At 40.4% G+C, this 22967-nt stretch overlaps 1 protein-coding gene and 1 long non-coding RNA gene across 2 annotated transcripts in view; one reads left to right on the top strand and one right to left on the bottom strand.

The window, feature by feature from the left end:
• Positions 1-1369: 1369 nt before the first annotated feature.
• On the bottom strand, positions 1370-15112 carry LOC123245612. Its single transcript, XR_006506117.1, has 3 exons — positions 15029-15112; positions 2665-2757; positions 1370-1386 (listed from the first exon to the last, which is right to left on the bottom strand). It is a non-coding gene; the product is annotated as an uncharacterized LOC123245612 (long non-coding RNA).
• A 3322-nt stretch (positions 15113-18434) lies between these two features.
• LRRC40 (leucine rich repeat containing 40) overlaps positions 18435-22967 on the top strand; it is a 44349-nt gene continuing 39816 nt past the window's right edge. The window contains 1 exon segment of the mRNA XM_044672002.1: positions 18435-18472. Coding sequence (XP_044527937.1) covers positions 18435-18472 — 38 coding nt within the window.

A 22967-nucleotide genomic window follows, 5' to 3' on the forward strand; every position in this document is an offset into this window, starting at 1 on the left:
CTGTATAAAAATATATCAGACAGCATAACAAATGCAATAGAGCTCCTCAGAAGAATTTTTTTCTATTAATTTTAATTCTACTGGTATATACATAAATTTAATGTTATGTCGTTTGAGATTATGCTTTTTTCTTGGAAAAAAAAGTATTTTAGGAGAGTGAAAAATGACCTTCAGAATTATTTTACACATCTCACTGAGAAACAAGCCAGTGTCCTGAAGTCGATTCTAAGTGACTTTGGTACCCCCAAAATGACAGTATGTCCATCCCTACAAGGGCTAGCTTTCTGTTTTCTTGTGTATGATTTGGGGAGAGGGGTGGAGTCAAATACCTGTCCAACTATTTCTTATTAAGCATCTACTACATATGTGCAATAATTCCCTTTATAGAGAAGACAAAAATGTCAACCCTACTGAGGTTTTATTAATACGATCAAAATTAAGTTTGTTGCAGGTGATATATTTCTAGTTAACAGATCACACAGTTAATTTCTAGAAAAAATACATTATACATAGTCACTTTATATCTGGCATTCCAACCCGAACCTATGTTTAAAAAAAATCAAAAGTATATAGAGTAAAAAAGAAACTTTTTTTTAAACCCTCACCTTCTACTTTAGAATCAATACTGTGTTCCAAGGCAGAAGAGTGGTAAGGGAGAAGCAATGGGGGTAAGTGACTTGCCCAGGGTCACATAGCTAGGAAATATTTGAAGCCAGATTTGAACCTAGGATCTCCCGTCTCTAGGCATGGCTCTTAATTCACTGAGCTACCCAGCTGCTCCCTAGAGTAAATTATAGAGGGCACGCTTATAGTATTGATTGCTGAGGAAGAATGCTTCTTTTTTTAGTTATAAACTTAGTTATAAACAAATGAGCATTGCAAAGGTACACACTCAAACTATTTGAACTGCAGCACTAAAGGGAATATCAGACCTTTCTGTCTAACACAATTTCTCAGTTTGTTTTAAAATTAATTAAAACCCAAACCATTTAAAATGCCACGCTTCACATTAATATGAAACTTTTAGAGATACTTATAGTTTCCTAAGTAGTAAGAGGGATTTATAATGTTATTAATTTTCATGGATAGAAAATGGAATGGTATTTTCAACAAGACTTTTTATACAAGGATTCTTAACCTTTCTGTGTCGTGGGCTTTTTTTAGCAGCCTAGTGACAAGTGGCAGAACCCTCTTTCAAAACAAGGTGCATCAAAGTGCATCAAAATAAAATATTTAATTTACAAAGGTAAGGAAATTACATCGAACTACAGTTACAAAAATATTTTAAAAAATTTAATTTGTGCTTAAGAATTCCTATTCTAACTCGAACCCTTAAGTGTTATAAATATGAAAATTAATAAAGGCTGNCTCGGGCCTCGCTCGCTCCTGCTTTAACACATCAAACACACAACAACAGTGAGAGGAGGGGAGGGGGAGGGGAGCCGCTCGGTCCGCCGCCAACGCCGCCGCCGCCGCGCCCGGGGAGGGGGAGGGAGAGCTCAACCACGACCGGGTGACCAAGGCCAAGGGAGGGCCGGCCAGGCCGCGGACCGCGCGCAGGCCCACGCACGCCCACAACAAACGGCCGCCCTACTCGCTCGGGCAGGGCCGTAGCGTCCCACAATGCCCTGCGCCGGCGCGTGCGCGGCCCCAGCCTGCGCGCCGCGTCACGGGGACGAGCGCCGTCTTTCTACTGACGTCACCAGAACGAGGACTCAAGCCCAAGCCTCTCAGGGCCAACAGGCTACCCCGGTGGGGTGCTGGCACGCATTTACAGGCCTCCGCTAGGTTCCAGACACCCCTAGCCCCTACCCCCCTTCCCATTAGCCTGGAGGCTCCCCAAGGGCAGGATCTGCATACCCGGCCACACTCACTAGGCGCGGATGCCCTCCACCCCTGTCCCCAAGTGCACGGCCCGGCCCGCAGATTTACAGGGGGTGTTGCCGGCTGACCCGACAGATTGATAAGGGATGGGGGTGGTGTTTCCTGTCTTTCCCACCACTTCCCAAACTAGTTATTGCTATTTCCCCTCACGTCGTGACACATTCTGTTTTTTATTTTACCTTCTAGGGCTCATCGTTCAATTACCCCCAAAGCCTTATGGGAAGACGCTAAGGTTTCGGCTGCCTCGGGGGCTCTGAGGCGGGTGTCCTATAACTCAGTGCTTTTCCTCTATGGGCATTTCAGTCAATAAATCGAACCTTGACAAGTAGGAGGTCAAATTCTGATAGAAACAGGCCCCGCACACCCTCTCAAATGATCTCTGCCAGTTGGCTGCATTTGACTTAGGAAACCACACGTTAGCGTGGTTTCTACTGTTTTTATGGATTTTGTTAACTATTTACCAATTTCATTTTAATCGGCTTTGGGGCCTCTCTGGGGCTTGTTTGACACCTCTGCCTCAAGTAACCTCAGTAGCTTAACTACTTTATAAAGACCTTTCAATAATTTGCTTGAAAATAACCTGGAGGAATGCTCTAACAATATCAGTGGCATCCCAATAGTCTCTGGGATGATGTAACCACACCACTACTCGCTTCAGAGGTGAGGAGGACCTTGTTTCTATCTCTGTAACTACCTAGAATTTAATTTAGCATGATCCCAGGAGCATGAGAAACTTATGCCAGCTTTTGGACATTATAAAAACAAAAAGGCCAAACTCACCTGCTAATACACAGTTTTCATCCAATGAAATTAAAATGCAGTTTCTATCAGATAGAGGTTTTTTGAAGAATCCTGTGCCCTTAAATGGATGCTCTACAAATGAAAGATACAAACTATTCAGGCACAGATAGGACAAGCATGGATTCCAGCTTACCCACATTGGTGACGGTTGCCTCCAAAAGGGATTCAGAGCAAGTCTATACATTGTACCTGCTATTTCAACTAGTTATGGAATAGTATGTTCACACATTTATGAAGTACTTGCTGTGTGCCATGCGTTGGGCTAAGTAAGCAAAAGGGATACAAGTAGGAAGAATGAAACAATTCTATACACAAGGAGATCACACTGTAACAGGGGAGGCAACAGAGACATAGAAGTAGACACAGCATAAACATATAACGTTAATAAATACAAATATATACAAAGTAGTTAAATACTAGATAGACTGGAAGGGAGGGCACTAGCAGTTGAGGGGAATCTGGAAAGTCTTTAGCAGAATTACCTGTTAGAGGAGGAGAAAGAAATTTCTGAGGTGGAAGTAAGTAAGGAGTGTATTCCTAATACCTGACAATCAGTGCAAAGGCACAAAAAGGGGAAACAACTGAAAGAAAGCCAATTTGACTCTAGCTTGGAATGTGGGAAGCAGAAGCAACATCCAAAGAGGCTAGATAAATAAGATTAGGGCCAAGGGGTTGTAAAAGTTAAACAGGAATTTCTATTTAGCCTGGAGGCAACAGGAAGCCACTGGGGGTAGTCAGAGATATGTTTAATGAAAACTATTTTGATATTGGTGTGCAGGACAGACCAGAGAAGAGACTTAAAGCAGGGACCATCTAGGAGGCTGATGCAATATTTTAGGGTGAGGGGCAATAAAGCCCTGAACTAAGGAAATGGCCACATGACTGAAAAGGGATTGGATAGCAGAGGTGTGGAAGTATAGCTGGCAAGAACTGACAACAAGTTGGACATGGAAACAAGGGAGAGAGGAGGAATAATGCTGAGCTTTTGAAACTGGGGGCTGGTGATATCTTCAACAGAAATAGGGAAGTTTGGAAAAGAGTTAATGTGGGGGAGAAGCAATGACATCAAATTCTGGACATATGGGTTTAAGATGACTCCAGGACATCCAGTTTGAAACATCCAACAGGCAATTGGGCATGTGGGGCTGAAGTTGAGAGGAAGAGTCTGAAGCTGGATATAGAGATGTGGAAGCCATTGGCATAGAAGATAAGTGTGTCCACACACAGAGATATACAAAGAGAAACTTGTATTAGGCAAGGCAGATTAGTAACTTTAATTGATTAAAAGCTATTGGTTTTGGAATTAGGCACTTTGTATACATCAGGCATAAGGCTAAGAATATAGAAAGGGAGAGGGAAAAGGTCTCTGGTCTCAATGAGCTCACATTTTAATGGGTCAGACAACATGCAAACAGTAACACACATCCAAGACACAGCGTAGACAGAAGGGAATCAAGGTGGAATCTGGCCTATGGACACTCCAGGGCTAGAGGCCAGCCAGGGCAGAGGTATAGAAGTAGATGTAATAATTCATTTCAGATCTGTCTTTATTCTAGAAATATGCAGAGCAATGAGGAAGGATGTATCTCTTCTTTTTAGACCTGTCTAGAAAACAAATTCATTTTGATTTCTCAGACATAAATCATATTTTTAAGTCTGCTAAGGTTTTCTTTCCTTATTCCCTCACATTTTAAACGAGGGGCCCAGTAGAACTCAAGAGAAATGAATGGCCTTAAAAAACAAGGACAATGGCTTTGTTCAAAAACTTAACATGTATTTGAACATTTATTTGTCTCCTAGTTTTCTTCTCCCTCCCACCCCATTTGTATATGCAAGTTACAAAAGGTAAAGGGAAATTATTCCCAAGATGTCTTTATTTTCCCCTTAAAATGGAAAGGGGGTGGGGGGAAAGGGTGGGTCTGTTTGGGGCATATAAGTTACTCCTGCCCATATCCTATAAATATGGACTTATTCGGTGCCAAAATAGATTTAAGTCAGTGTGTACTACACCAAAAATTTCCTAGAAGTTAATAAGTTCTTTTTCTATGTCACTGTTCAGATTCTGTTTTACATTTGTAGCTATGTGGTAAATAAAGGGTGAATGCTAAATGGAGGAAGATATGAGTCAAGCACTTAATAATCCCCTGACACTGTGACCTTTAAAAAATACATATCCCTCCAGTTAAAAGTTTTTAAATACAATCTGAATTGAAAAGGGGCCGTGTGCAAATCTTTTTATAACTGTATAAAAATATATCAGACAGCATAACAAATGCAATAGAGCTCCTCAGAAGAATTTTTTTCTATTAATTTTAATTCTACTGGTATATACATAAATTTAATGTTATGTCGTTTGAGATTATGCTTTTTTCTTGGAAAAAAAAGTATTTTAGGAGAGTGAAAAATGACCTTCAGAATTATTTTACACATCTCACTGAGAAACAAGCCAGTGTCCTGAAGTCGATTCTAAGTGACTTTGGTACCCCCAAAATGACAGTATGTCCATCCCTACAAGGGCTAGCTTTCTGTTTTCTTGTGTATGATTTGGGGAGAGGGGTGGAGTCAAATACCTGTCCAACTATTTCTTATTAAGCATCTACTACATATGTGCAATAATTCCCTTTATAGAGAAGACAAAAATGTCAACCCTACTGAGGTTTTATTAATACGATCAAAATTAAGTTTGTTGCAGGTGATATATTTCTAGTTAACAGATCACACAGTTAATTTCTAGAAAAAATACATTATACATAGTCACTTTATATCTGGCATTCCAACCCGAACCTATGTTTAAAAAAAATCAAAAGTATATAGAGTAAAAAAGAAACTTTTTTTTAAACCCTCACCTTCTACTTTAGAATCAATACTGTGTTCCAAGGCAGAAGAGTGGTAAGGGAGAAGCAATGGGGGTAAGTGACTTGCCCAGGGTCACATAGCTAGGAAATATTTGAAGCCAGATTTGAACCTAGGATCTCCCGTCTCTAGGCATGGCTCTTAATTCACTGAGCTACCCAGCTGCTCCCTAGAGTAAATTATAGAGGGCACGCTTATAGTATTGATTGCTGAGGAAGAATGCTTCTTTTTTTAGTTATAAACTTAGTTATAAACAAATGAGCATTGCAAAGGTACACACTCAAACTATTTGAACTGCAGCACTAAAGGGAATATCAGACCTTTCTGTCTAACACAATTTCTCAGTTTGTTTTAAAATTAATTAAAACCCAAACCATTTAAAATGCCACGCTTCACATTAATATGAAACTTTTAGAGATACTTATAGTTTCCTAAGTAGTAAGAGGGATTTATAATGTTATTAATTTTCATGGATAGAAAATGGAATGGTATTTTCAACAAGACTTTTTATACAAGGATTCTTAACCTTTCTGTGTCGTGGGCTTTTTTTAGCAGCCTAGTGACAAGTGGCAGAACCCTCTTTCAAAACAAGGTGCATCAAAGTGCATCAAAATAAAATATTTAATTTACAAAGGTAAGGAAATTACATCGAACTACAGTTACAAAAATATTTTAAAAAATTTAATTTGTGCTTAAGAATTCCTATTCTAACTCGAACCCTTAAGTGTTATAAATATGAAAATTAATAAAGGCTGATATAATATAAATTAGTATTTTAATTAAAGCCATTTTGATAAAGTCATTAGACCACGCGCTTATAAGAATTCAAAACTGCCGCCTCCATTTTGTTACCTCTCATCTCTCCCCAAGCCTGCTAGCCAAGAGACCACTCCCCCCTAACCCAGGAGATTATAAACTCTTCTCTGCGTGGAGACACAGGCGTCCCCACGCCCAAAGAACCGGAAACGGAAACCCTTTGGACCACGGGAAATGTAGTTTGATAATTTCTACGTGTCCATAGGAAATATATATACTTTTAGATGGCATTTCCCAAATTTCACTTTTACACTGTTGTAACTATCAAAAATTTTAACTAGGTATCATTCTGAACTTTAATAGTTTCTAATATTATCGATATGCATATATTTCTATTTGATGAAAAATTTCCATGGAATGCTACCATAATGATGACAATTTAGAATAAGAATATTAACATAATTTATTCTGAGTGGGGAGCTACTGGCCATGGTCTTAATGGAAAGAAGTTGTTAAAATACTAGGGATTACTAGGCACCTAGTGCTAAATAAATGTTGGTTCTTGTGGCCTGAATGGCTAAAATAAAAGTGTCTCTCAAAATGCCCAAGGCCCAAACAACCAGAGTTTACTCAACAATTTCATCTAACAAAGCAAATCCTCCCTTCGAAGAATTTTGAAACTCTTAAGAACCCTTTGTTTTCTCTGGGCTTCAACTTCCCCAAGTCTCAAAAAAGTATGGATTACTGTTAGTTTCAAGTAATAATTAACTCTTGATTAGAGGCTATGACTATCCAGGTCCCACCCAGGGAAAAGAGGGTTGGGGGTGGGAAAGGAGAGCCAAGAAACAAGAGAAAATGAGGGTAATTGAAAGGAAAATAGAAAGGGCCTCCTTTGCTAAGGAAACAAGTCAACTACACATTTTTTCAAGGACTGAAATGAACTTGGTTTGAATGGCAAATTTAAATATTTGTTAGCTTTTAGACTTTCTTTGAGCCAATAATGAATATGGTTAATTTTAAAAATAATATTCCTCATTTGCAGGATAAAGAAATAATCTTAGTAAAGTCTCCTTCCCACCCTTCCCCAAAGGATCCAGACATCTTTTAAAGGAGAGGTGTCAAACTCATGCCAACAAAACTAAATGCAGCCAGAACCAGACAAAAATGTCACTGGGGTATGTTTAACAAAATAAAACTACAATATAGCATAGATGTTAATTTTGTAAGTCAATGCAACCTGCAAGGATCCATTTATTGCTTAGGAGTTGATTAATTTCTAAGATTACAGAGGACTGAAGTTCTAATGCTCCTATTATAATGGTCAAGTTATATAATGTTACAAATTTTTAATCCAGAAAGAAAAGTTTATGCTTTGGAGGCATGGTGCTATAAATTTCTGCTCTTAATTTTGTTTTGCTCAAAGCTAAAAGGTATCAGGACTGTATTCTAACTTTATTCTCAAACATTGCAATCTAATTTTAAAATTAAAGCTTAAAATTGGTTTGAGACCTCTTTTCTGAAGGAAATCATTCTAAAGAAACAAAAAACCATGTAAGAAACCTGAATTACAAACACAAAGACACTATATAAACATAAATTTTGGCTGGAGGATGTAATGGGGGGTTGGGGGAGGGAATATTTTCAGTTATCTATAATGACCATAGTTCTTAAACCCAAAAAAGTACTTTTTATTTCTTGAGACCAGTACCATCCAGGGAAAATAGGGTTACATGGATACTTAGTAAAATCCTTTAGGGGAGAGAAAGGCCCCAAATTACTGAGGTTCAGGACTTTTGAACAAGTCCAAATCAGAATTCATGATGATCTTTCTCCTACAACACAAATCTAGAGCTACTCTAATAAACTTGACCCTTCTGAGCACAAGCTCTTTGTGCAAAGGCATCCTTGACCCTCCCCACCCCCAACCTCTTATATACAATCAAAGTCCAAGTCCTGCCATTCTGTCTTCACAATCTTTCACATCCTTCCATTCCCTTCCGTACTCTCAAGGACACAGTCTAGGCCTTCATGAATTCTTGGCCAGATTGCATGGCAAGAGCCTTACTGCCAGGGCTGGGACTAACTACTAACTTTCCAAACAGTTGCTCAAAACTACTGCTCTTAAAGCACAAGCCTGACAGACAGACAGACATTACCCCTGGAGAGGATTTGGGGGAGGGTAGGGGTAAGGGGTGTCTGAATAGGTTTCTGTTGTCTCAAAGATAATATACAAACTTGGCACTTCAGGACTTGGTTCCAACCTCTCTATATTACATAAACATCCTCCTTTGGGGCTGCTCCCCAGGGTAGTCACACCAGTCTACTTCCTCTCCCCTGCACAGAACATTCCTTCTCCCACCACAGTACATTTGCCTAAAACGTTTCCTCAGCATTCTGATTGTTGGGCTATCTAGGCTTTTCCTGAAAGCTGGATCCCTTCACCCAAATTGCCAGATAGTCAGAGCTTGTCTGTACTTTGTACTTATTTATGTGTGTCTATGTGTGCATCCAATAGAAGGCGAGTTTGTCTTGGCATTGGCACTGTGCCTGCTTGGATAGAAAGGTTGATTAATAAATGTCTGTTGACTAGATTTTCCTGCAGCCCCAGGAACTTTTTCAATAACCCAACAAACTTGGGATTCCTTAACCGAACAAAAAAGTTTATTTTCATCTTGAGAGAACTTTCATTTTAGAAAGTTCTATTTTTTGTCTTCATTCAAGTGGAAAAGACAATCATTAACATGTAAGGGAAAAGCCAAGGTTTTCTTAATGCCGGGGCCAACACTTTTTATGGTGGAAAAGAGTATGGTGCCTGTGAGCAGAGAGGAGCATTTACTAGTATTTAAAGTAGATGAGGCAAAACTACCTAAAATCATTACGTAAAAGGCATACATTTTTGTGATGTTCATATACATTTTTAAATTCTTGGGGATGAATGTGAGAATTACAATAAAGATTTCCCCTTAATGAGTTAAAAAAAAAAAGGAACTATCTATATGTCTTATAGAGCAAATGACTTCTGTATCAACTGAAAAAGAATGAATGCCACAAGCTAATTAATATTCTTATTCTGACACAGAACAATTAGTTAACTTTGTTGTGTATCAGAGGGGAAAAAAAAGATAGAAAAAGTAGCACCTCACAGTCTCCCCGCCTTGAGGCTACAAGTAAAAATGTATCAATATTTGTGGTTATCAAAGAAACAAGGTACTTGGAGGATTGGTTTAATCTGAATTTTCACATGAAGATCTTTTTTGGGAAATGAGAAACAAGGGACCCAAGCTATCAGTAAAACACACAAAAATATGTTCTCTGAATAGTTTCATTTTCTGTTCAGATTCATTTTAAAGTAAAGATTCTCAAATTTTTTGGTATCAGGACCTCTTTATACTCTTAAAAATACCAGAGTCTGTTTATATGGGTTAGTTAATTATTAGTATTGCCTCTAAACACAAACTGGTGAAGTGACCATAGGCAAGTCATTTAACCTTTGTCCTCTAGGTACTTCTTTCAGATTGGGTAGTTATGCTGGAAAAAAGAAAAGTGCAGATCTGCTTTGGTAGAAGTCCCCTTATCGGGAAGCTTTCTATGCTAGTGAAATGCTAGGTTCAATCCTTAACTTAAAAAGTATATATGAATGCAAAACAAAACATTAGTTTATGTGCATGTGTATATATTACAATCATACAACACAAATTAACAACCCACATCAATATAGGAATTGTACTTGATGTTACAAAAGAAAATGTCAAAATTTATCTAATGACCTACTTTAAAAAAGTTAATTGAGGAAGGCAAAAAAAAAAATTCATGTAAAATTTTTTTTTCTATGTTTAATACCTCCTTCCCAAGGAGTCAATTTCACCCTTCAGACCTTGGAAACAGCTTATGCTTGGGTGAAAAACTATTCCAAGGATTAAAATGTTGTTTTTAAAATAAATCTAAATATTTACAATGTCAATGGTGGTTTAAACTGAATCTAACAGACATCTTCAAATATAGTTGTATTTAAATGTGTTATGGTTAAGAGCTATATCTGGAAGGCTTTTAACATTTTCCCCACTATGGTGAAATAGTTTATCCTCCCCCCCCCCATTTGGAGAGAAAACAAAAATATTGAAATGAAAACTTATGGATGCAATCACTTAGAAATTCATGAAGTTCATATCCCTTCCAAATTTTAACATTTCGAAACAGTTATTAATGATGGATGGATTTAAAACATGTTTCCGTTTTAAATGTTAGAAGAAACTACAATGGTTGTATTGAAAAGATTGGTGTATGTGATTATGGATAATGAAACATTATCAACATTGGATCTGTACGCACCAAGTTAAAACAACCAGATTTTTAAAGGAAAAAACTGAGATACAGATAGAAATAGATAATAAAGGACTTTTGATTTTCCCCTCTCAAAACTAGAAAAATTTAACCAAAAAACTATATTAATTGAAACTTTTGTACCCTGGGCTGTAACTTTCCTCATCCAGTGATACCAAACTCAAAAAGGAATAGAATCTTAAGTTAAATATTATAGATTTCTGAAGAGTCCCCCCCTATACCTACATGAGGATTAGAGATTTAAGCCTGAGAAGACCCATAATCCAAATAGTTTCTGGTGGACAACAATGGTTTGGAGGGCATAAATTTTATGCAAAAGTCTATGGAGGTAGTAATCCTGGATCCCTGAGGGGGTTGTGGCATTGAAACAATGGGTATGACAAAACTGAAAAGATTTGGTTTTGGAAAGAGTATGGTTCTGGCAACAGATTGTGTCTGATGCCTAAGGACCAATCTAGTTAAATATGGCCCTGGTAATGCATGTTAACTGAGAACCAGATGGGTTGAACAGATAACATTAAATGCAGATGGGAACATGGAGAAATAGGAGTAATATTATATTGATAGAGCATCTGTGAATTGTTTTTTAGAAAATAAGATGGAAATATACATTAAGAGCTGTGAAACTGTTCGTGCTTATTGACTTAGGGATCCCATTACTAGGATTTGGTCTAAGGGCATTATTTAGTGAGGGTAAAAAGCTGTGTCAGTATGAAACTATTCATGAAAGGTTTGTTTTTATGACAAAATAACTGGAAATAACACAAAGGGAATGATTGGGAGAAATGGCTGAATAGATTGTGATATGTCAATATCATGGATTGTTTTATGTTATTAGAAATGACAAATATTGGAAATATAAAGAAAATAAAGGAAATGGAAATATATGAAGAGATGAAAAGAGGAGAGTAAAATACATACTAGGATTACATTTAAAAAGCCACAAAACCAAGATAAAAATATCAAAACAAATCCGAAAGAAATTTAAAAGCAGAAGATATTTCTATTAGTACACATATATTTTACATATTTTAAACAAGTTGTAAACAATACGGTGTTTATGGTTTTGCATAAAATTTTTTTTAATGCATTTGTTTAAATGCTTTTTGTTGTTGGTGGTGGTTACTAAGTTTTTATTTTTTTAAACTGGAAAAAAAGAAAATATTACTTTAAATTTTTTTCCCATAACACACTAAGATACCATATCCAGGGTACAAAACTTTCAATTAATAGGGAGGTTTTTTTTTTTGACCTAAATTCAGAGAAGTCTCATTACAAGAAGAAAAAAAAAAGGCAGATCAAGATTTGTTGTTATTGTTGAGCAACTGTTAAAAAAACTCCAAAACAAGGAATGTATGATGACATTACAGGTATGTAGAAGTAGTTTAAATAAAACTTGAAATAAAACACTGCAAGATGACAGTACTTAGTCACTGGGCTAATTGCTGTTAAGTATACCTGTTTCACTAAGGAAACCAATTCAAGCTGACTGACTAGCTGTTAACATTTCCATCAACTCAATACAAAAATTGTGGTAATTTTCCTATGACTAATTCAGCTGAATGATAAACTATTTCATCCCTATATAAACAAGTTCCAAACCCTCTACTTTGGTAAAACATTACTTAAACAAAAACAAAACACCAGTAACATTTTTAGAATTATTAGTCAATGCTTTCCATTTTCTGCCCCTGAACTCAGCCCTAATGAATCAATCAACATTAAATAAAAGCTTCTTGTGTGTATTCAGGCACCATGCTAAGTGCAGAGATTAGGGATAGGGACCAATTTCGTTGGTATAGAGCAGTGAAGGCCAACTTTTTAGAGATGGTGTGATGCCTGCTCCTTCCCCCCTACCCCCACCCCACACAGGGGAGGGAGGAAGTGCTTCCATTGGGATGCTGGGCAGAGGGGTGGGTCATGTGAGAAATATTCTCAGTGCAGGTGAAGAGGGTGGGGTGGGTGGTGGCCTCAGCATTCCTCTTCCCTCCAGCCTGTGAGCAGCCCACCTTATCCCCTGTGTACTCCCACTGGGCTGCAGGGCAGAGGGGTGGGTAATATGAAAAAATGTCATGGGGTATTGGAGAGGGGGAAGGAAGCAGCTCTATCCAAATCCCTCTGCCTTTCTATCAATGAACTGGGGGGTGGGGGGGTGGGGAGAAGGAGGGGCGCGTGGTGGCTGTGTGTCTATGTGCCCACAGAGAGTGCCCCGAGTGCCATCTTTGGCACCTCTGTGCCATAGGTTCGACGTCACTGGTATAGAGAATCTCCAGTGAGGAAACCCTTTTCTCTAACATAAGTCAAAGCTTCTACAACTTAAGTCTGAGAAAGCTGCCTAGAGTACAGAACCATTAAGTGACTTATCCATAGTCACACATTGAATATGTCTTAAGAGGGCATGCTCACATCTGTAGAGTTGCGAGGGACCTCACAGCCTATCTCGTTCAGCTCTCACGGTAGGGAAACTAGGGCTTAGGGAAATTATGTGATTTATCCAGTCATAGAAATTGTACATTCAGAGAGGACAGTCCAGACAATACCCAACTAAAGTCTGGCCTCAAAGGGTTTACATGCTGTTCGAGGAGGGCAATATCTTTTCCCCACCTTGCTGTATCATTTCAGGACATCTCTGACTTCTCCACAGAGCATATAAGTATAACAACAATTTTTAGAAGAGGAATTATAGGGAGGGAGAAGAGGGATCAATTAACTTGTAAAAAAATTTTACTTAATACCTTCAACTATTGCTCGGTGTCACAAATGAAGCAAGGTATTTTTCTTTAAATTGAACCATTTTCTCAATACTATATTGTAATTCAAGATCAGTAATGAAAACGTTAATTTCTAATAACAATATCTGCAATTCTACAAAAAAGCCATTTTTTTCTGTATTAGAAGTGAAAAAGGTATACTAACAAAATTAGAGTATAAGAAAGGTTTTTTCCCCCTTCCAGCCTTAATGATATTTTAATTGTCTAACAATCTCTTTATCCCAAATTTTAGCCTTAGAGACAAGTTTGTGGAGAGCTTTAATTGTGTATTTGTGTGTTTTTGCACTTCTTTTTGAAAGGGAATAATGGGAAACTGCAGCACAAATCATGTTACTGGTTAGGCCTGAGTTTAAGCTGTTTCCCAATGCTGTCTGTAAGATTTTAGGCAAGTCAATCCCCCACTGTCTTAGTTTGCTTTTAAACAAACAAACAAAATCCCCTACCCTCTGTATTAAAATCAGAACTAAATATTAGTTCCAAGGCAGAAGGGTTAGGCAATTAATGACTTGCCCAAGGTCACACAACTAGAAAGTTTGGGGTCAAATTTGAACCTAGGACCTCCTGTCTTGCTAACCACAGAGCTACCTCACTGCCTCACAGTGTTAATCTTTAAATGCTCTCCCTCCTCATCTACCTGATTTCCATGGCTTTCCAACTAAAATCACATCTTCTATTGGAAGCCTTTCCCAATCCCTCTAGTTTTCTATTTTTCCTGTTGATAACTTGCCAAGTCTATATTTGTTTGCACGTGGTCTCTCTCATTAAACTACAAGCTCCTTGAGAGCAGAGACTGTATTCCCACTGTTTAGTACAGTGCCTCATCCACATAGGCCCTTCCTTAGTGGTCGACTGACTGGCAATGGACTAGATAATCAACTCCAGGAGGGCAGGGGCTATTTGTGGTTCGTCCGGAACCCAGAGACGTGCCTGGTTCCCAGCAATAGGTGCTAAATAAGGCACACGCTTTAGATCTCGGGTTTGCCTTCTCTCTGACGAATCACTGAGTCAAAGGAATGCCGTGAGAGGCCACCTCATCTAGCCGTCTCCTATTCTACAGATGAGGAAACTGAGAGGCCTGAGGCTTCAAGAGAGCTCAGCTCTTCTGCCATCGCCCGGGGCAGTTTCCGGCGCAGCGCTCGCCCCCAGGAGACAGTCAGGAAGCGTCTGCCCTACATCCGGGCCCAAGTCCTCTCTCCAGCCAGTCTCGGACACGTCTACACCCCTTTGGTGAAGCCCAGCGGCCTGGCCCGGGAGCGAGGCCCCAGCAGCGCCTCCTGTGGGCCCGCGGCGACCTTCCTCGGCGGGAGGGGAGTTCTGAGGCCCTGCGCACCCTCGCCCCCAGACCCGACCCCTGACCCCGCTAAGATAGAAACGGAGAGAAAAAGTCGGGGTCCAGGGACACCTAGACGTTTGTCCGCTCCCGACCCAGGCCTGCACGGTGGCCACGGGCCTTCGGCGCGGCCTGGGGCCTGCGCGCTCGGCGGAGCCTTCTCCCGCCGATAGGCCGCCTCCGCTCCCCGGCCTTCGTCCGCAGAAGGCCTAGGCGCCCTTACCCGCCCCCTCTCCCCAGTCCCTAGTCCCCGGTCTCCTGCCTCCGGTCCCCGGTCCCTACGCCCGCTTACCTAAGGAGGACGCTGGCTCAGTGGAACACGCAGTCAGCCCCGGCACCTCTCCAGAATCCTCCTTCCTGCCTCCCTCCCTCCGGGTCCCCGACGCCGTTGGCTACGTCACAGGCGCGCCAACCAATGCGTCATCGCGTGCGGGCTCCACGTCCGGGTGACGCTCCCTTCCCTTAGAATGCGGCTCGGGGCGCGCAGTTTGTACGTCCCGGCTAGAGGTGGTGGAGCGGGGGCGCGTAGATTGTACGTCACAGGACAGGTCAGGTGGGGCCTTCGAGATGTGGCGCGAGACTGTTAGGGCGGGATGCGGAGCGGTGCGGCGCGCCGTTTGTACGTCACAAGGCTGGAGGAAGGCGACCCTGGCAGAGGCGGGAGCATCAACATGTCTCGGCCAAAGAAGCTGGTCTCGGGTTTTTACCATGAACGGGGTGACAGCTGCGCTGTTGTTCCACAGGGGCTGCTGAAGGCGGCGCGGAAGAGCGGACAGCTCAACCTTTCGGGCCGAGAGTTGAGCGAAGGTGAGAGCCGGCTGTACGGGCTGTGGCTCCGAAATCGGGCGGGGCCGAGCTGACGCCCTCCGCCCCACCACCCCGGGTCCTCTGGCCTTCTGGCACTTCCTAACTCTGCTCTACCCTTCCTCATCTTTGGATACTCACTGAGAAAGATTACAACTGGCAGCAGGAAACAATGAAGGAACCAGTAATAAAGCGCAAAGAGAAGTGGTGAAAAGTGAGGGAGGAAACAAGCAGATGAGTTGGGGAAGAATGGGGAAGGGGAGAGGCAGGGAGCATCATTCACATAACTGGATTAGAGTTAGGAGCTCTCAGGGGCATATCAATAAAGGTGGGAGAAAGCTGGGGGACAGGAATTAGAGGTCTTACTTTTTTAGGGTTTCTTTGGGAAATGTTAACTCCGATCTGGGCCACTTTGAGATTAGCTCATGAACATGTCCAAATAATCTCAGAGTTATAAATAAGATTTCAAAGCCCTAATCTAAAAGTTATCAGCAAGTTTTTGATATTCTGCTGGTCTGGAGCTGTGGAGGTGTAGATTTTGTTTCAAACTTGCATATTGTGGAACAAAGAGCCCCTAGATTGGGATTTCCCTTGATTTGGCACATATTACCATGATGTGAAATTTAGTTAATATATGACAACATTTGTAAATTTTGCCCCTTTGGTCTTTGGGATGGTTTGTACATGACTTCCAGGTTCCCCTTTGCAATCTTATTTCCTGCTAAAACTTACTGTACTGAGTAGAAAGGGAAGAGGTGGTCAGGAAGACCAGAATGAAATATTATTATAATCCTAATCCCTCCTCAAACCTCCCATAGTTCCCCTTTTCCCTACCCTTCAGCTAAGAAACCAGCTTCATGCTTTACAGAAAAAAAAATTGAAGCCACTTACTATTTACTTCTCTTTCAGCCATCCTTCTGCCACTCTCTCCTACACTTCTGTTTCACATGATGAGGTGGCCTTACTGCTTGCACAGGTGATCCCATTTCATCTTATCATCTCTAACTGATTGCCCCCTCTCTCTATCATCCCATTCTTTCACTTATTTTCAATCTCTTCCTCTCTGCTGGCTCATTTCCTACTGCCTACAAATATGCCCATGTCTCCCCTAAACTGAACTAGCCCTCATATCCATCTCTGCTAATTATCCTCTATCTCAGGGGTTGGCAACATATGGCTCTCGAGCCACATCTGGCTCTTTTGAGGGCCAGATCTGGCTCTTTCTGCAGGAGCCATAAAGTCTATTTTTTTTCAGGCGTTGTTACAGGAGCGGCTCTGTGAGCACTGTACGGCTCTCACGAAATGACATTTTAAAAAATGTGGCATTTATGGCTCTCATGGCTAAAAAGGTTGCCGACCCCTGATCTATCTCTTCTTACCTCTGTAGCCAAACTCGAAAAGACGGTCACAATAGATGCCTTCACTTTTACTCTTCTCACTCCTTTCTTAATCCTTGTCAGTTTGACTTCTGACTTTATCATTCAACCTAAACTACTCTCCAAAGTACAAATGATTTCTTAGTTCTCAAGTTCAACATCCTTTTCTCTATCCTCATCCTCCTTGACCTCTGAGACCATGTCTTATTGGTATAGCTGGCATTTTGTTGTTTAGTCATTTTTCAGTCTTGTCTGAGTCTTACTGGCCTCATTTGGGGTTTTCTTGGCAAAGATCTTGGAATGGTTTGTCATTTCCTTCTCCAACTCATTTCCAGAAACTGAGGCAAACAGAGTTAAGGGACTTGCTCCATATAACAACTAGTAAGTACCTGAAGCCATATTTAAATTTGTATCTTTCTGTCTCTAGGCCTGGATCTCTAAACAATAGTGATAATAATTGTGAATCCTTGTTTTACCTTTGATCTTACTGGAAAAACTCTTTAACATTTCTCCATTATACAAAATGTTTGCTCTTAGATTTAGAGAAATCCTTTTTTTTTTAAGGAATAGTCAACACAGTCTTATTTTAGAGTTTTAAAAGTAGAAATAAGTGTTGGATTTTGTCAAAAGCCTATTCAGTATATACTATAATCACATGGCATTTATTATTTGTAATATTAGAAGAATTTATTATATATTTATAGTTTGCCTTGTTGAGCTAGTCTTGCATTTCTGGTATAAAGCCCACCTGGTTTTTCTAATATATTTTTGTAGCCTAAAAATTTTCACTTCTGTGTTCATTAGGGATAATTTGTTAGCAATTTTCTTTCTTTGTTTTGTTTCTTCCTGGCTTAGGTTACAAGACCATATTTGTACTGAAGAAAAAGATTGGATGAGTGCCTTCTTTTCATCTTGCTACAAATAGTTTGTGTGGTATTGCAATTAATCTTTGAATGTATAATAGAGTTCAATGAGAGCTTAACAGTTTTTTTTGCTGAATTCTTTCTTAAAAGCATAGAATTATATACAGAGCTAGAAAGGATGTCTAGAGACTTCCTGAGGACATCTAGGCTGGCCTTCCTCATTTTATAGATGGGTAGCAGTAATTGCTATTTATCAGAAAAGAGAAAAGACAACACATGGTCATACAATAACCTGTCTTGATGCTGAGGATTTAAATTCTGCTCCTGTCGCCCCAAATCCATTGTTCTTTTCACTCTCCAATACTGCCTGCTTATTCCTAATCCTTTATTTATTTTTTAACAGAAACAAGTTTGAAATTTTTTTTTGTTGATACTAATCTGCGATTTTCATTTTTGTAAAATGGGAAACATTAATGTGATTACATTTTTTTCTCACTTTTGGAAAAAATAGTCCCTCAAATGGTCTGGCGAATAAATCTGGATCTCCCTGAGGAAGCGAACCAGAATCATTCCTTTAATTCTTCTGAACGATGGTGGGAGCAGACAGATTTGACCAAGCTAATCATATCCAACAATAAACTTCAGTCACTTTCAGATGACCTCAGACTTCTGCCTGCACTGACTGTTCTTGATGTAAGTTGACTGATTGCTGCTTGGTCGAAAAATAACCTGTCATTGTGAAGAGAAGATGTGGCTCAGCTTATGTCTTGAAAGTGAAGTAGGAAGGGAGCGGTTTCTACTTCCTGTTGGTGCAATGCAGGGAACTCAGGTCAAAATTATGGCCTTTAAGCAGACTGGAATCTCACAGCTCACTAGGGCTTGGTTGAGAGAGCTGCATCCTGCAGCCTATCCCCATTTTCTCATAAAAGGTAGTTCTCATCCTTCCTCTTTAGAATATCTCAAGGGAAACCTCTTTAAGACATCCAGCCATCATGACAAAGCCTTCTTTTAGAGAGTCTAATGATTGAGTAACCTCACAAACAATGAGTTTTGATACTACAGACCATCATGTTGTGGTTTTTCCTCCATATTGCATAATATTTTAGACCTCTAAACACTATCAGTTTGAAATTTAGAACTGATCAGTTTTGTAACTTGACAACAGAAATATTTTTACTTTCCATTTGGGCTTAAATTAAAATATTGGACTTTAAAGTTAACTGGATTATACTGTTCTTTCTGAGACCATATTTTTAATTTTGACATGTCATATTTTCAAGGTCATTGAATCAGTAAGAGTTTATTTCTAATATTTTGGGGCTTGTTTTACCTCAGCCAGTGTAACCACTCTTACTAGCTTATTCTTTTCCTTTCACGTTTGCACTAGATCACTGAAAATTCTCCAAGAAAATGTGGTACAAATTGGCAGGGATTTTTATGACAGACTGTACTAGTATGTGGTTCTGTGGGTAAACTGGAGCAGGAGACAAGAGGAGTCTCTTCTCTCCTTTAGTGCCCTATTCGCAGCTGATAAGTTCATTGCTTCTGCCCAGGAGAGAAGGTTTGTCAGTTTCTAGGCCCCTCTTAGGCAGTAGCAGTTGAATAACTCTTATGTGTGGAAGTTGGATTGAGGCTTGAATCAGACTTCCTTGTATCTGACCACTTGAGCAAAGCTTCAGTCAGCATCAAGGAACCTTCAGCTTCCAAGGATGATTTTGCATCAACAGCCTCTTTTGCTTATACCAAAATTAGAAGGAGATTAAGGGAATTGGTTAGGTTGAAAAGTTTTAGTAGAAGGAATGGTGGGGAAAATTGGGGCAAGGGACTAAAGGTAAGAAGGAACATTGGTTACCTAAGTCTGAATCTATGGACTTTCTTTCTAGATGCATGATAATCAGCTGACATCCCTTCCTTGTGCTATAGGCGAACTGGAAAATCTTCAGAAGCTTAATGTCAGGTAAAGCTGAAATGCAGTTATTTCTAATTTTGATAATTGTAGGGAAGAATTTAAAATCAGTTTGGTTTTAATTTTCTGAGTAATGAGAGAGGGAGGGAGAGGGGGAAGCGGGAAAGGGTGAGGAAATTAGACTAGTGTTCAACTCTGGAGGACCTGTATTCTGATCCTGGGAAGGCTCTTAACTCTGTTTTTTTGTTTTTGTTTTTTTCAAGTTTTAAAACTTTATAAAACCAGATAAATTGACCATCAGTAGGGAGTTTGGGTGAAATCACAGGTCTACTCTGGAGGCAAATAAATACATAGAGACAGATAGCAGTCTGATTTCAAAGCCTGTTTCTGCTGTGATTTGGGACAATTTTATATGACCTTTCTGGGTCTCCATTTCTTCATAAGATGATCTCTGAGGCCTTTTCCAGTTTTAAGTCTTTGATTCTATGCAGTCAGCATTTAATTCTTCATTTATTGATTGACAACAAATTTACATTTTTTTTAAACCCTCACTTTCTATCTTAGAATCAATACTGTGTATTGGTTCCAAGGCAGAATAGTGGTAAGGGCTAGGCAATGGAGGTTAAGTGACTTGCCCAGGGTCACATAGCTAGGAAGTGTCTTAGGCCAGATTTGAACCTCGGACCTTCTGCCTTAGAACTAATTCTAAGACAAAAGATAAGGGTTTAAAAAAAAAAAGTTAGAATTTGAGATGAGTCTTAAAGAAAGGCCAGGCAAGCCAGGAGGGAGAGGTGAAAAGAAAGGCAGAGGGGATATGTGTGAGGAACAGCAAATAGACTAGCAGACCTGGATGGAGATCAGTAAAGAGGAATTAGACAGGAAAGATAGGAGGAGACTCAGAATATCAAACAGCAGTTTCAGTTTGCTCCTGGAGGCAGTAGTGAACCTCTGGAGGTGATTGAAGAGGCTCTGTATGATGTGGTCAGACCTGCACTTCAGGAAAATTCCTTTGGTAGCCGAATGGTGGGTAGACTAGGAGTGGGGAGAGTTTTGAGGCAGGCAGACCCCTCCAGCAGTTACTCCATTAGTTCTGGTATGAGGCGACCAGAGCCCACACCAGGATGGGGGTAGTGTCAGAGGAGAGAAGGAGGCGTATGGGGGAGATGTGAAAGTAGACACAACACAACACATCCCAGTAAGGAGACAGCATATAGATGGATAGTGAAGATGGCAGAGAGAGGGAGAGTGATAGAGGGGACAGCCTTGACTGTCCAGGTCTGGAGAAGACAGGATGCAGTGGGTCACAGGTGCATGCCGTGGTAGTGGTGGTTGTTTTTTACCTTGGAAAAGAAAAGGGCCACTTCTTGATGTGAGACAGAGGCAGAATAGATAGCAGGGGGAAGTTGAGGCGTGTCCAGTGAGAAGGGGAAGCTCTCAGTGAATTATGAAGTAAGGTCCTCATCTCAGAGGGGTAAGGAAAGGGTCATTCTTGGGGACATGAGGGAAGACATGTTTGGAAGAGCTACTATGTGAGTGGGAAATCCAGGTGGCTAGGGACATAGGAAAGGATTGCCATACCGCACTGATGGCCCAGCTGAGGTTATAGAACAAAAATGTATACTGGTCCAGTGGTCAGCAGTGCTCTTTAATCTTTTCCAACTCTGCTAAGCAACCTGTGACTAGGCGAACAACTTGGATAACTGATCTCATAAAATATATGCCAGGTACTCTGAGAGATCCAGGGGAGAAAGGCATTCTTAGGCAGTGAGAAGCTAACGGAAGTAGGGGTCCCTGATTGGACTGTCAAAGGCAAGTAGGCATTCAGAGAGGGGCACTGCCTAAGCAGAGGCTTTCCTGGGTATAGAGTAGTGGGGTTGCAGTCAGGCACACCCTGCCCGTAGGGGAGCAGTGGGAATGAAAGCAAGAAAAATAGACAGTTCCCAAGTGGGAAGGGCCTTAAATACTAGACATGGCAGGCTTTGGACTTTTCCTGTAAGGACTAGGGAGTGACTGACAGATTTTGAGCAGAGGAGGGAGTGCTAGCACAAGTTCTTTGCTTAAGAAAGATTATTCCGATGGGGGCAAGGAGCAGGTTGGAGACCACTGCAATAACAGTAGTGGCTGGTATTTCCATAGCTCCTGAAGACTGGCAGAGTACTTTGTACATCTGATCTCATTTGATCCTCACAGTTACTCTGGGTGGAGGTGCTATTCCTATTTTATAGATGTGGAAACAGGCTCATGGAAGTTAAAGGTTTGTCCAGGGTTCTTGTCAGAGTCTGGTCTTCTGACTCTCCAGCCACACTGCATCACCAAGTCTCATTCACTGGTGGCAGCCCCGAAGAGGAGTTCGGGGTGAGAGATTTGGAGCAGGTGGAGTTGAAAAGACATGTTGGTTTATTGGATGTGATCAGTGAGGCAGAGGGAGAAGTCAAAGGGAATCGCCCATTTGTAAGGATTGAGTGACCTGTAGTGCTCCTAGAAATAGCCATGGCCCCAGGAGAGACAAGTTAGGTTGTGTTTGCCCACCTCTTGTCTTCTCTCCCAATCTGTCCTTCATGAAGAATTTTCCTGATGCAAACAGCCCTACTCTGCTGGTCCGAAAACTTGCACCAAATCAAACCCAGACTCCTTAACTGAAGATTCTTTGCCCTCCAAATTCTTGTTCCAATTTTTTACTTTCTACATTTATTGCATTCTACTTTTGTTTTTAGGAGAGTAGACTCTGACTTTTCCTTTGATCTCCAAGTCTAGACACACACATCCCTCTGTTAGACTAGTTCTTCTCCATAGCTCTTCATGATGAAATATTTCCCTGGATTCAAAACTCACCTTGAGGGCCCCTTTCTCTTTGAAGTCTTGCCTGATTATCCCACCTCAGATCCCTTAAATTGCTCTTCGAGGACTTCTCCTATGCCTTTAATCATGTTCTCTCTTGTATTATACCCATATTCTTTCCTTTGTACATTTCTTAAGATTATGATTTGTGTTTTTTAATGTATTAAATATCCACTAGTGGACTTTGCAAAGTGGTCTAGAACTTTGCCTTTGGGTCTGTGTCAGCCACAAGAAGGCTGAGCTAGAAAGAACCAAGAATTTCCCAGAATTCTTTAAGCCAGATTCCAATACATTTTAGAATAGTAGGTATTTTAAAAGTTCCTTATCTCTAGTTTAGTTCATATAATTAAGAGTTAACTATAGGATATAGTAAAAGGAAGTTCCTATTACTTTTATGAAGGAATTTCCTTTTCTCCTTTGAAATGTCTAAAAGGTCGCTTTTCT

The sequence above is a fragment of the Gracilinanus agilis genome, chromosome 4, assembly GCF_016433145.1.
Source record: "Gracilinanus agilis isolate LMUSP501 chromosome 4, AgileGrace, whole genome shotgun sequence".
NCBI lineage: Eukaryota > Metazoa > Chordata > Mammalia > Didelphimorphia > Didelphidae > Gracilinanus > Gracilinanus agilis.